The 12739-nt window shown below is 64.1% G+C and overlaps 1 protein-coding gene across 9 annotated transcripts in view; it reads left to right on the plus strand.

The window, feature by feature from the left end:
• ARVCF (ARVCF delta catenin family member) overlaps positions 1–12739 on the plus strand; it is a 35960-nt gene that overhangs the window by 15629 nt on the left and 7592 nt on the right. For 6 of the 9 annotated variants that reach the window (XM_067699873.1, XM_067699871.1, XM_067699872.1 and 3 more), the window contains exons 2-6: positions 1135–1362; positions 9610–9768; positions 9877–10397; positions 11339–11838; positions 12393–12576. In XM_067699873.1, the coding sequence (XP_067555974.1) occupies positions 1153–1362; positions 9610–9768; positions 9877–10397; positions 11339–11838; positions 12393–12576 (1574 nt within the window). In that variant the 5' untranslated portion in view covers positions 1135–1152. Of the gene's footprint in view, positions 1–1134; positions 1363–4596; positions 4748–9609; positions 9769–9876; positions 10398–11338; positions 11839–12392; positions 12577–12739 lie in introns of those variants that run through there. The other 3 variants (XM_067699874.1, XM_067699875.1, XM_067699876.1) reach the window with 1 other exon arrangement.

Below are 12739 nucleotides of genomic sequence, written 5' to 3' on the forward strand. Positions count from 1 at the left end.
CTGTCCTTGCAGCCGGTTCCCCAGGGGCCCATGAGCAGCAGAGCTGACCCTTCAGGGGTACTGCCAGCCATGCCCAGGCCCCATGTTGGTATGGCCTTGGCGGGCTGGCCTGGGTCAGGCTTTGTGCTGCACATGGAGCCCCCGCGTGGCCTGCGCCCCACCCACTGCTGTGCGCCTGGGTCTGAGCACACATACTTCTGCTGCTCTTTGCCCACAAAAAGCAAACATGCTGGTCAGCCAGGGAGCAACTGGTAAGGAAAAGCGCTGGCTCTGGCTCGTCTTTGCAGCTGCCAAGCTCCCACTGCCCCCACCCGCTCCCCGGGGGCCCACAGGGGCAGCGCTGGGCTGGGGCCCGGGCAGGCCTGACTCTCTCCAGACGCTGGGCCTCAGGCGCCCAGGCCCCTGCCCTCAGCCTCCTTCGGGGTCAGGCGTCAGGCACATGGGCCACTTCTGGACACGGAATCTCAGCCAGGCTGTATGCATGGGGTAGACACCGCCCTTGCTCCCAGCCAGCGTGGCTGGGAGTGGAGGTGGGACCACTGGTCTGCAGGCCCGCGTCATCCCCGCACCTGCCTAGGTGGCCAGGCACCCAGCGGCTGCAGAGCAACTTCTCACTCCCTGCCAACTAGTGTGCCAGCTCTGCCGTGCGAGCTGTGTGGCTACAGACAGGTCCCCCACCCTCTCTGGGACCCAGCGCCCACCTCAGTGAGATGGGCCTGTGCTGGTGCCATGAGGGTGGGGTGAACTGGCATGTGCTTTGGACAGCAGAGGGCCTGGGAGGTCTGAGAGCTGGTCACACCAGCTCTTTCTTTCCTTCCCTTCCCTCCCCTTCCCTTCCCTCCCCAGCAGGCTCTGGGACACCCATGGTCCGAGGTTCTGCTGGGCCTGGCAGGAAGCAGGGAGCCCGGGTCAGAGCCCCACACACCACAGGGAGGGAGCCGGCTGCTTCCGGCCAGCCTTGGATTAATGGCTTTTAATTTAGAATTTAATCAATGTGGCTTCTCTCCAGAGAGCTGGATGATGTGGTCTGGGAGTGAGTCATGTGATCTGTGAGTGGGGTGGGCAGGGGGCCCACGACGGCCTCTCCAGTCCCCCGCCCTGGCCCCACCCTGACTTGCTCTGCTTTGCCTGCAGTCAGCCAGCATCCTGGTCATGGAGGACTGCAACGTGCACTCGGCTGCCAGCATCCTGGCCTCAGTGAAGGAGCAGGAGGCCCGCTTCGAGCGGCTGACACGGGCATTGGAGCAGGAACGGCGCCATGTTGCCCTGCAGCTGGAGCGTGCCCAGCAGCCTGGCATGGGCAGCAGTGGCGTGGGCAGTGGGCAGCCCTTGTCAATGGCCTGGCAACAGCTTGTCCTGCAGGTAACAGCCCAGGGACTCAGGAAGGGTGAAAATGGCCAAGTGGGGAAAAAATCAAGGGGCCTAGGTGGACCACAAGCCAGCATGCAGTGGCTTATTGCACGACCTGGGGCCTCTGGGGAGGGAAAGAAAGTGGGATTCCAACCCCCTTGGGTATGCAGGGCATCATGTGACAAATGGGCAGGACACAGCCCAACCCTCAGAACAGCACTTTCCACTTGTGTGAGCCCTCAGGGCCCAGACAGCTGGGCAGGGTCTGTTCTGGGCGGCTCAGCAGTCAGCCTGGTGACACTGAGGGTTTTGCTTCCATGGAGTCTCTCTGCCTTCGTTGCCGGCATCAGTCAGTGGGTCAGCCCCGGGGGAGGCTTGAGCAGGGCTGAGGCTCTGCCTGCAGCCCAGCAGGTGACTGGCCATTGCCCCTGCTCAGCCCCAGGAGGTGTAGAGCCCAGTCTGCTCTTGGCCAGGCCCTGAGAACTCTGAAGTTGGGATGTACAGTGAGGTCAGCAGGCCTCGTGGGGTCCTCCCGACACGAGCTGTGCCCCAGTACCGAACCTTCAGATGGGGCAATAGCGCCTGGCTCCTGGGGTGCTGGTGGGGGAGGAGGGAGTTTGCTGTGATTGTTGCAGTTCCTGTGATTGACTGAGATGCAGGGCAGGGCACGGGCAGAGCTCCAGGGAGCCAGACGGGCTGCTGGCTGTGGGGGTCCGGCACATATGTGCTGGCGGCTTGGGGCGGCCTGGACCTCTGTGGCTGGAGAGAAAAGGAGGGGGTTACGGGTCTTGGTGGAGACTGGCCCAGTGCGCTAGCTTCATCTAGCCTGGGCGTTTGGGGCTCAGAAGCAGTGGTCTGTGTCAGGCTGGGGGACCTGGCCAGTAACTGCCCCCAAGCCTTGATGTCCTCATCTACCAGTGGGTGATCCATACGCACGGCCCAGCATGGTCCACAGTCAGAGCTGAAGGCGCATCTTCAGTGGGCCCATACACACTGGGTAGCTGTCTTTCCAAGCCAGCTGGTGCTGACGTGGCCGCACAGCCAGTTCATGGGAGGCTGGAACTGAGGCCAGGTGGGTCTACGTATGAGGGCCACCCCTGTGGCCCCCTGGACCCCAGGCACTCCAAAGGGTGAGGCCTGCACCCCCAAATTTGGGGAGCAGAACAGCCCGCTGGGCCACACAGGGACAGTGGCAGCCCATGACCCCAAGGCCACTCTTTAGGCTCCAGGCCCTCTTTCCAGCCCTCCCAGGCCAGAAAGGGCTCTGGCCTCCAGCCCAGAGGGTGCTGCTGAAGGTCAACGCCCCTGTGGGAAGACATTCCCATAGCCTGGAGCTGCCCTGGCCTCCTGAGGGCTGCAGCCTGAAGATCAGGCCACCACCCTCCCCGCCCACTACCCCTCCCCACCCAAGGCCCTCCAAGACCTGCCCTTGGTTTTCTCTCTTGGGAGGAGATGGTTTCTCAGGCTGAGATCAGAGAGAGTGTGTTCCCAGGGCTGTGGCTGGACTAGCAGGGCTGATGGGGAGGCAGCCACATCCAGCGGGCCAGGCCTGGCAGCCTCCATGCCAAACCTGCTTCCCAGACCCATCTCAGCAGGAGGTGCCTAGTGACCCACCTGTGAGCCACGGCTGCCTGGACCTGGTCCTCAGTGTCAGAGCCCGGATCTGTGCAGCTTGGAGGCTGGTGGCAAGGCAGGTAGCTGGGGCTGGGGAGTCAAGAGTCTCGGGGTGCTGCTCCACAGTGCTGGCTGCCTGCCCTTCATCCTCTAGCAGAAAGGGTCGCCTCCTCCAGACACCTGGAGCAGGCTGGCTGGAGCAGGACTGACCCTCAAGCAATGTGTGTGTGTGTGGAGGCGGGGGACACCTTTAGGGACCTGGCCAACTTTGGGCTGGGCCAAGAGGGGGATGAGGCTAGGGCAGTAACAGATGGTGAAATTTGGGAGAAGACAGAAATGACTCACATGTAAGCATTCAGGCCAAGTTCTCTCAGGGCAGTGGTACAGTCTTCTGCTCCTGCCCCAGGTAGCTCCACGGATGGAAGTTACAGGGGTCCAGTGGTAAGGACAACTCAAGGGAAACTGAGACTCAGAGGAACATGCAGTGGACACCCAGAGTGCTTGAGCATGCTGGTTGCATGGCCTATGTGCATGGAGTGTCCTAGAAGAGGAGTGGGGTCTGGGGAGAAGCAGGTGGGAAGCAGAAAGCCAAGGCTAAGGCCCCCTCTCTTGCCCAGCCTGCTGAACCTTTGTGGGCCGGCCCAGCTCTGTTCAACCCAGAGCATAAGCCTCTCGTTCTTGGTGTGAGAGCCGTTGGCTTGCGTTTGCGGGGTATGACCCGAGAGGGCCCCAGCCCAGACCCTTCCCTGTGTCTACGCTTCCCTTTGGCCAAGCCAGACCCCCAGGGTGGCTGCACCTCCAAGCCAGGCTGCTGGGGGTGGGGAGTGCACCATAGTAGGAGAAGCCCTGATTAACCGTCCCCTCTAGCTCCCACTTCCCAATAGGTCAAAGACATGGAAGGGAGAGGAACTGAGGCCAGCTGGGCCCCACAAGCTTTCGCCCAGGGTCACCCAAGAGTTGTGCTCCCTCCCCTCCCTTTGATCTGCTCTGACACCTCTCAGAGGATGGGGGACCCCTGGACCTCTGTGACTTGATGGGGAGAACGCAAGAGAAAGTGGGTCAGTGCAGGCCCGGGTTGAGCTCTGTGGGGACGCTTACTGGGGAGGTGCTGGAGGGTTGGCAAGAGCCTGGAGCCAGATCTAGGAAACCTGAGCGACATCGCCGTCAATACTCTTATAGGCCACCATTTCACAGCTAGGGGAAACTGAGTCGCAGCCGGGATGGGCAGCTTGTGCCAGGAGGGTGGTCTTGCAGGATGCCTTAGCCACACTGGCCCCTGCATTGCCAGAACTGTTTCCTCAACTGCAGGGGTAGGGCTGTGGGCTCTTTTACTGGGGGTAAACCGAGGCCTGGGAAGGAGGACTCGGCGGGAAAATGCTACCTCCGCGGTACGGGGATGGGGAAGCCCTGACTGACCTGACCGCAGGGGCAGAGGGCGACCCCGGCCCAAGGCTGCAGGCAAGACCCGCTCCGCGCCGGTCGGGGCGGGGCTTCGCCCCGCCCAATTGGCCGCCCGCCGCCCCGCCCCTCCCGGGTGAGACCCCAGCCGATTGGCTGCTATCCACCCCGCCCCAGCTTGGCCCCTCCCGATTGGCTGCTCGCCTCACCGTCCCGCCCCTCCCGATTGGCCGCTGGTCGCGCCTAGCCAGGTCGGCCCCGCTGGGAGCGAGTCCGCCTAACCCGAGCTGAGCGGCCGAGGCACCGCAGCTGAACCCAGTCCAGCCGCCGCCACCGCCGGCTCGCGTCCCCCGCGCCCGGCCCGATGCCGGCCGAGCTCAGACAGGTTGGAGGGAACTTGGTCCCGGGAGGGGGCACTGTCCCGGGGGCCGGTGGCGGAGGGCGGGGCGCCGGCCCTCCGGGAGGACCCGCTTTTGTTCGTGGAGCCGCCGGCCGGAGGTGGCTATTGTCTGCGCCCCCGGGCCGGGGCCGGGCGGGGCAGCGAAGTGAGCGCGCCACCGGGGGTGCGGGGAGCGGGTGGAGGGGTGGGAGCGGGCGCACCCGGGCCAGCGCCCGGGACAGGTGCCTGGGACGGGGTGGTGGGCAGGGCCTTCCCGAGCAGACCCTCTGCGCAGGTGGGAGGCCGAATCTGGAGAGGGCGGCGCGACTAGGCCTACCCCAAATTCACAGGGCCCCGGCTCTGGGGGCCGCGCAGGAGCTTCGGAGCTTTAATGCAAGCCGGGTTTGCCGCGGCAGCGCACGTGGGGAGAGGGCTGGGGGACTGCCCTGCCCACGTGCGGAGGCGGAGGGGGGCTTCCTCCCAGCACCAGGATGGGGGAAGGCTCGCGGGCAGCCTGCACTCTTGCTCAGAGGGGCGGGGTCCCCTAACAGGCGGGGAAACTGAGGCAGAGTGGAGGAGCAAGAGGTAGGTCTCCTACACACCTGCTCACCTGGACAGCTAGGTGCCTGCCTGCCCCAGAGATGGAGAGGCCAGTTCAGGGGAGCTGGGGGAATGTGGGGCCACTGTGTGCCTGATGGGTGTGGGCTGGGCTTGGGAAAGCTAGGGTGGGTGATGGCCCACCTTGCCGTCGCCCACAAGCTTGCTCCCCCAGTCTGCTGGGCACCTACTGCCCCTTGGCCTCTTGGCCATTCATCCTGGGCCTGCGCCCTTGCAGGTGGACTGCTGCTGTGGAGCGGGGAGCTCCCGGTCAGCCAGGGCTGGGTTCGCCACTGTGGGCACCAAGGGAGAGGACGTCTGTAATGGCCAAGGACTTGCTCCCTGGTGGGAGATCTTGCCTGGCTTGGCCTGGACTTCATCCAGGATGGCCGCTCTGGATGGGGGGCTGGTATTCCTCCACCCCTCGGTTCATTCATCCAGCAGCAGCCGTCTCGTGCTCTCTGAGAGCCTCGACAGGGGGTTGTGGGAGCCAGGGGTGGGATCCCACCTTAATCTATCCCTTGCGTGTGCTGGTGGGGCTGTGGACAGGGTGGGACAACCACCCCACATCTTGTTCTTCGTGATCCAGACCATGGGTGCTCATCTCTAAAGGGCAGACATTGCAGGTGGATCCGTGCCTCTGGGACCCCAGTCCAGCTCCCCACCAGTGGTGACTTGGCTTGTTTCCTCTGTCCCCTCCTTCCGCCATTCCCACATGCGCCCCCAGAGGCTGCTGTGGGCTTTTGCCCAGGGGTGGCCCCTCTGTGTCTTGTCCCATGTCTCAGTTTTCTGAGCCTCACACACCTTAGATCTGGTCACAAAGTCAGGACTGGCACTATCCCACCTGTCCTGTGGCCTGGACACCCCGGGTCCTTCTTGTCTTCATACAAGAAAGCTGAGCCCAGGTGTGTGACAGGGCCAGAGCCCTCCAGCTCTGGGTCTCTGGAGACCCTCTTGAGAGCAGTGGTTGGGTCCACCTTTCTGGGATACTGGTCACTCCCGCCCCTGCTTGGAGTCCTGGGCTCGGCCCCTCCCACAAGTTCACAGGAGCTCATGGGAAACTCCAGAAGTGTACAGCAGCCCCTTGCTGGTCCAGACCCAGGGCCCCTGGACCAAGTGGACCATGGATGGGAGGACCATGGGACAGATTTGGGCCCTGGGGAGAGCTGATGGGAGGCTGGACAGTCATCCCAGCGAGAGAGGCAAGGATGGTGCCAGGGCAGAGGGAGGGTAAGGCAGTTGACAGGACTTGGCGGAATTTGGGGTGTGGGGGAGGCTGCAGGTGTTGTTCATGTCTAGGGTATGAGGGAAATCTGGGACTGCAGGGCTGGGGGTTCCTGAGGTGGGCCAGCCTGGGTAGGTGGCCATGGGACATGGGGCCCTAGAGCAGGGCCTTGAGGCCAGACGAGGATCCAGGCAGCCTGGTCAGCAGCCTCTGTTGAGAGCTGACTGTGTCCTGGTCAGTCAGTCTGTGACCCCATGTTCTCACCCCAAAGACATTTCAGAGGCCCAAGGCAGGGGTCGACCTTGGGCTCCTTCTACCCTAGGCCTTGGGTCCCCCACCTGCCGGCTCTGAGACTCCCATGGTAGATGCTGCATAGGTGGTTGAGGAAGTCTGGACACGCAGGTAGAAGGCAGGAGGGGATGTCGGTGCTGGGTGCTGTCGGGAGAGCCTGTGAACTGACGTGCCTGGGCCGGGGAGCTGGGATGGGTGTTCGTGCACATGTGTGTCCAGGTCCCTTTCTGCATGTGTGTGCCCAGGCGTGTGTAACGGGGGCCGGGCCTCCCTGTGATCGCCGGCTGACTCACGCTCCCGCCTCCCTGCCCACCGGGGTGAAGTCATCACCATTTTTAGCTCCCTGAGGTCATTTGCCAGTCAGGGCTCTTGGGGCCTTGGGATCCCGCTGCCGGGCTGCCCGGGCTGGGTGTTGGTGGCTGATGCTGCAGGGTTGCCAGGCCTTGTTGGGCCACTGGCTCTCCTGGACCCCCATCCCCTCTTCCCCCCAATTCTGCATTGTGTCTGCAGGCTGGAGTGAGAAGCAGCAGCCAGGCCCCCCTGGCACTGAGGTCCAAGATGTGCACCCCCTGTGCCACCCTCTAGCAGCCCAAGCCTGGCCAGGGGGTAGTGGCTCTTCTCGGAGAGGGTTAAACGTATGCAAATGTGTGCATACCTACTAAGGGGTTCGTGCTCCTGGCAGTGTCCTGGACAACCTGGTCTCCTCCTGTCAGTCCTGCTCCCTGCACTCCCTGTTCCCTGTGCTTTGTAGCCATGGGGCCTTGCTTCTCCCCCGCTTCCCCGGCTGAGCAGAGAGCTCACTGCCAGCCACACTTTTGCTCCCACAGTTGCCAAGTGCAGATGGGGCGGCCGAGGCCCCAGCAGGGGCATGCTGTCCCTGAACCTATGCTCCAGAACCGCCCCAGCTCCCCAGTGCCCTCAGAGAAGAGCCAGGCCACCCTGCCCAGCCGCATACCAGCGTGTCCCCACCCCAGGCCTCAGTTTACTTCTCTTTCCCAAGGAACAGCATCCTTCCTTCCTGGCCAGGTCCCCGACAGGCATACTACTTGCATTCTAGGACTGAGAAGGCGGCAGCCAAGGCTGTCGCCCCAGAGGGGTGACATGTGACTGAAAGCCCTTCCCTGTGGATGCCTGAAATCCCCCGTTAGCAGTTTGTGCAGTTCTGGGTAGTCCTTTCTCCTCTGTCAGGCCTCAGTTTCTCTTTTTCATAAAATCACATATTGTCCTCCGAAGCCCTGCTTCTGGGGGAGGGGGCACATTCTGTGACCTCTTCCTCTGTCACCAGAGCCTGAGGGATGCTCCCAGCAGGTTGGTGCAGGCTTCTGGGACCCCTGAAGAGGCTGCAGGGGCCCAGAACCTTAGCACTGTGTGTATTTGGGGGGACATGCATTCCTTTAGGACAGGACCCCAACCTGGGGAGACTTCACACCAGAGGCCCTCGGGAGGTAGGCCCCGAGGGCAGCCCTGGGCACCTTGCCTTGCATGCTCCTGGGCCCGGGGACGGTAGCAGAGCAGGGCTCTGGTGCCAGGCAGATGCAGGTTGAGCTGCTGGCCTTTCCTGGGCCTCAGCTCCCTGTCTGTGCAGGCTTCAGGGGCCTGGGGCCCAGGCGGGGACCCATCCCACAAGGCACGGGCCTGGGCCCTGGAGCAGGACCTGTCCTCCTGCTGACCCGGCCCTGGCTGCCCGGGAATGTGCTCCCCCGCGCCCGCCCACTGCAGCTTGGGTTTCAGCTCCTACCCGTCCTGGCCAGACGCTGATCCTGGGATGTTGGCATGGTGGGGGGGGACCCAGGTGGTCAGAGGCCTGGGGTCCCCATGCCACTCAGCATAGCAGGGGTCCAGCCCAGCTGTGCTGTGGGCTGGCCTGGCCTCTCTGAGCCTCAGTTTCCCCACTGGTGAATCTGGCCAGTAGGCCTGTGGGCTTTAGAAGAGCCTCTCTCCAGCACCATCTTGCCTGTGGGGATGTTGGCAAGGGGGGCTGAGAGCTGAGGGCCAAGGCTGGGGAGACACGGGGGTGTGTGGGGGAGGGGACACCAGGGTTCCCATCAAGGATCAGCTGGGCCCACATTGGCCTGAATCCACCCTCTCTGGGCTCTCTGATATGACACCCAGGGCCTCAGTGAGGGGTACCAGCCACTGGCCCGAGTGAGGTAGGGCCAGGCCCTGCCCACTCAGCACCCCAAGAGTATCTGGGCCGGAAGGGGCAAGGGTATTTTGGTGTTCTGAGTGCGCAGGGCATTCTGGGAGTTGGGTATTTCTGTCCTGCGAGGGTGTCTAGCTGGCCTTGGGGATGGTGGGAGCCTCGGTGTGGCCACAGGGAGTCGGTGAACAATGCTGAAATTGCCACCCCCTGCACCCAAGGTTTCTGGGGTGGGCAGGGAGGAGGCACAGGAAAGAGCCATCCTTTAGGGAGGGCACAGGCAGGGGTGATGAGTGACGTCAGGAGAGCGTCCTGTGGGTGTTTGGGCCTCCAGGAGCTGTGGCAGCTGGGCTTACAGCTCAGACAGGGCTGCCCAAGACTGCGCCGCTGGGCCCAGGGCCTTATCCACTAGATCAGCCCGAGGAGGACCTGGGGTGGGGACCAGCCCCTCAGCTTTCAGAGGCAAGAATGTGCTGCTGTCCTCACCAGCCGGGGCTGAGACAGGCCCTGGGGCAGGGGAAGAAGGCCCTCCTGGCGTCCAGGCCAGCACGAGCTTCCTTGCCCCAGGGCTGCTGAGCACGGGGTCCTCCCACCAACACCTGCCCCCTTGCCCAGGAGCAGAGCCCAGGCAGCCAGGCCTCTTTGGCCATGATGCCGGAGGCGCCTGAGGTGCTGGAGGAGACAGTGACGGTGGAGGAGGACCCTGGCACCCCCACCTCCCATGTGTCCATCGTCACATCGGAAGATGGCACCACTCGTCGCACTGAGACCAAGGTACACCTCGCCCTGGCCTCCTGCAGGCCACCCATTATTCAGGTGGAGGGCTGAGGCCACCCTGGCCTTTCAGGCTGCCAGCCCACAGGCTGCCCCCTCACCCACCAGGTCACCAAGACCGTCAAGACGGTGACCACTCGAACAGTGCGCCAGGTGCCCGTGGGCCCTGATGGCTTCCCCCTGCTGGACGGTGGCCACCCACTGGGCCCCTTCACCGATGGCCCCCTGGACCGACACTTCCTGCTGCGCGGGGGTGGCCCGGCAGCCACTCTCTCCCGCACCTGCCTTGGCAGCGGAGGCGGCTTTCCTGATGAGCCCCGCGACGTCCCCAGCTATGGCAGCCTGTCCCGCGGGCTGGGTGTGCGGCCTCCGCGCGGAGGTCCCCTGGGCCCAGGCCCTGGTGATGGCTGCTTCACGCTGCCCAGCCGCCGGGAGGCCTTCCCCGCGGGCCCTGAGCCTGGGCCACCAGCCGGCCGCTCCCAGCCCGAGCGGTTCCAGGCAGAGCCGTATGGCTTGGAGGACGACACTCGCAGCCTGGCTGCTGAGGACGAGGGGGGCCCGGAGCTGGAGGCTGACTGTGGCACAGCCGCACGGAGGAGGCCAGACTGTGGGCGGGGCCTGCGCACCAGGTGAGCCCCCATGCGCTGTCACTGCCTCCGGGAAGCCTGCCTTCCACTCCTTGCAGAGTACCACACGGGTAGTCTCGCTGCGGTGCTGTGTTAATAACGCACACGTTAGTTTGAATTGGCCTTGGCTCTTCTCAGGGACAGCGGCAAGGGCGGGCTCTGGGCTGTGGGATTGCACTGGGCACCCTCCCTGTGGGTCTGGAGCAAGAGAATCTGGTGACGCGCCCATGCCTGCTGCCCCTGCTCCAGCCAGATGGCCCGGAAGACACAAGCCCAAGGGACCCAGGGCATTTTTCTGAGCTTGGGCCCCAGCCCCTTCCCCATCACAGGAGCACCCAGAACCCAGGCCCTCGGTCCTTCCCTTCCCTCTGCAGCCTTTGGTTCTGTCTCCCCTGCTCTCAGCTTCTCTGTCTGTCAGGTGGGAACATGACCACTGCCTGGGTCTGGATTACGCTTTGTGGCCACAGGCGAGACACTCGCCCACCCCCAGCCCCAATCCCTCACCTAGGAAGTGGGTTTGACATCTTGTGCCCTGGAGAACTGGTGGCCTGAGGCCCCTCAGATGGTCCTACCAGGCTGGCTATGTGCAAGGGGTGCACTAGCCAGACATGGCCTCATGGGGAGGTGGGACCCCAGTCACAGACAGATGTTTCGTAGACACACATTTAGCTGGGAGTCAGGGAAACTGCCTGGTGATGGGAGTGAGTGAGCTCCCATCTGGGAGGGATACAAGTTCTGATGACATTGGCTGGGGTTTGGCTCTGTCACTGGCTGTGAGTTAGTTCTTGCTGGGTCGGGTATGACCCTCAGCACCGACGATGCTCTAGGCTCAGCCCTGCCCCATGGGTTCATGGTCCCCCGGAGAATGTGTGATGGGGCCGCTTGGGGGCAAGGCCAGCCAGCAGCCGCGAGAAGACGGTCATGCACCGTGCTCACCTGCACAGGGCCTACGAGGACGTGGCGGACAATGGCGGTGAGCTGATGGAGGAGCGGCCCCCCTTCCCAGCCACGACGGCGCCCCTGGCCCAGCCAGAACATGGCAGCCTGGGCAGCCTGGACCGGGCAGTGCGGCGCTCACCCTCGGTGGACAGTGCCCGCAAGGAGCCGCGCTGGCGGGACCCCGAGCTGCCCGAGGTGCTGGCCATGCTGCGGCACCCCGTGGACCCCGTGAAGGCCAACGCGGCCGCCTACCTGCAGCACCTGTGCTTTGAGAACGAGGGTGTCAAGCGCCGCGTGCGGCAGCTGCGGGGGCTGCCGCTGCTTGTGGCCCTGCTGGACCACCCGCGGGCGGAGGTGCGGCGCCGGGCCTGTGGGGCACTGCGGAACCTCTCGTATGGCAGGGATGCTGACAACAAGGCCGCCATCCGGGACTGCGGTGGAGTGCCTGCCCTGGTGCGCCTGCTGCGGGCTGCCCGGGACAGCGAGGTCCGCGAGCTCGTCACAGGTGAGGCGCCCGGCCGCCTGCATCGCGGTTCAGTCGGGAGTCAGGCTTAGGCACTGTGTCAGGTCTCTACCGCTGGACTTGGCCGCCACAGGTGGGGCTGGCACTGGCCCCCTCCCCGCCAGCTCCCATGTCCCCACCATGACTACTCTGGGTCCTGCCTCTCTGGCCCCCCCAGCAGGGCAGTGGTGGGGACCATGGCTGGTCAGGGTCATGTGATGATCCCCTCTTGGCGTGGCCCCAGGAGCATAGTCCCACCTGCCTGGGTGGCTGGGAAGGGGTGGGGAAAAGAAGGCACGTGCCAGCTCCAGGCTCCCTGCCAGCCCCTCCTATGTGTCCTGGCCTCTAGGGGGCTCCCTCCCCGCCCCGGGGAGCCCCCTCTCGGTGTGGCGTGTGCATCTCACCCACACCAGAGCAGCACCCAGGGCCTCTTGTGGCTTTTGTCACTCCTGTCTTCCGGCGTGAGCTGGGGCCCGAAGAGGGCGGGGTGGGTCCTGAGCTGGTCCTGTGGGGACAGTGCCTGTGGTCAGCACTGGCGGGTCGATGGCACCCTGCAGGCACACTCTGGAACCTGTCGTCCTACGAACCCCTGAAGATGGTCATCATTGACCACGGCCTGCAGACGCTGACCCATGAGGTCATTGTGCCACACTCGGGCTGGGAGCCAGAGCCCAACGAAGACTCCAAGCCACGGGATGCTGAGTGGACGACTGTCTTCAAGAACACATCAGGCTGCTTGAGGTGTGCATGGGGCCTTGCTCAGGTGCCCCTCGAAGCCTCCCAGGGCTGTTCCCACCCAAGGAGGCAGGAGCCAGGCACCGGAGCCTGCATGCACACCTGGGGACAGCTGTCCTAGGAATAGCCACGTCCCTGTGTCCCAGATAACATGGAAGACAGCTAGCCA

The sequence above is a fragment of the Pseudorca crassidens genome, chromosome 12 (genome assembly GCF_039906515.1).
Source record: "Pseudorca crassidens isolate mPseCra1 chromosome 12, mPseCra1.hap1, whole genome shotgun sequence".
Taxonomy (NCBI): domain Eukaryota; kingdom Metazoa; phylum Chordata; class Mammalia; order Artiodactyla; family Delphinidae; genus Pseudorca; species Pseudorca crassidens.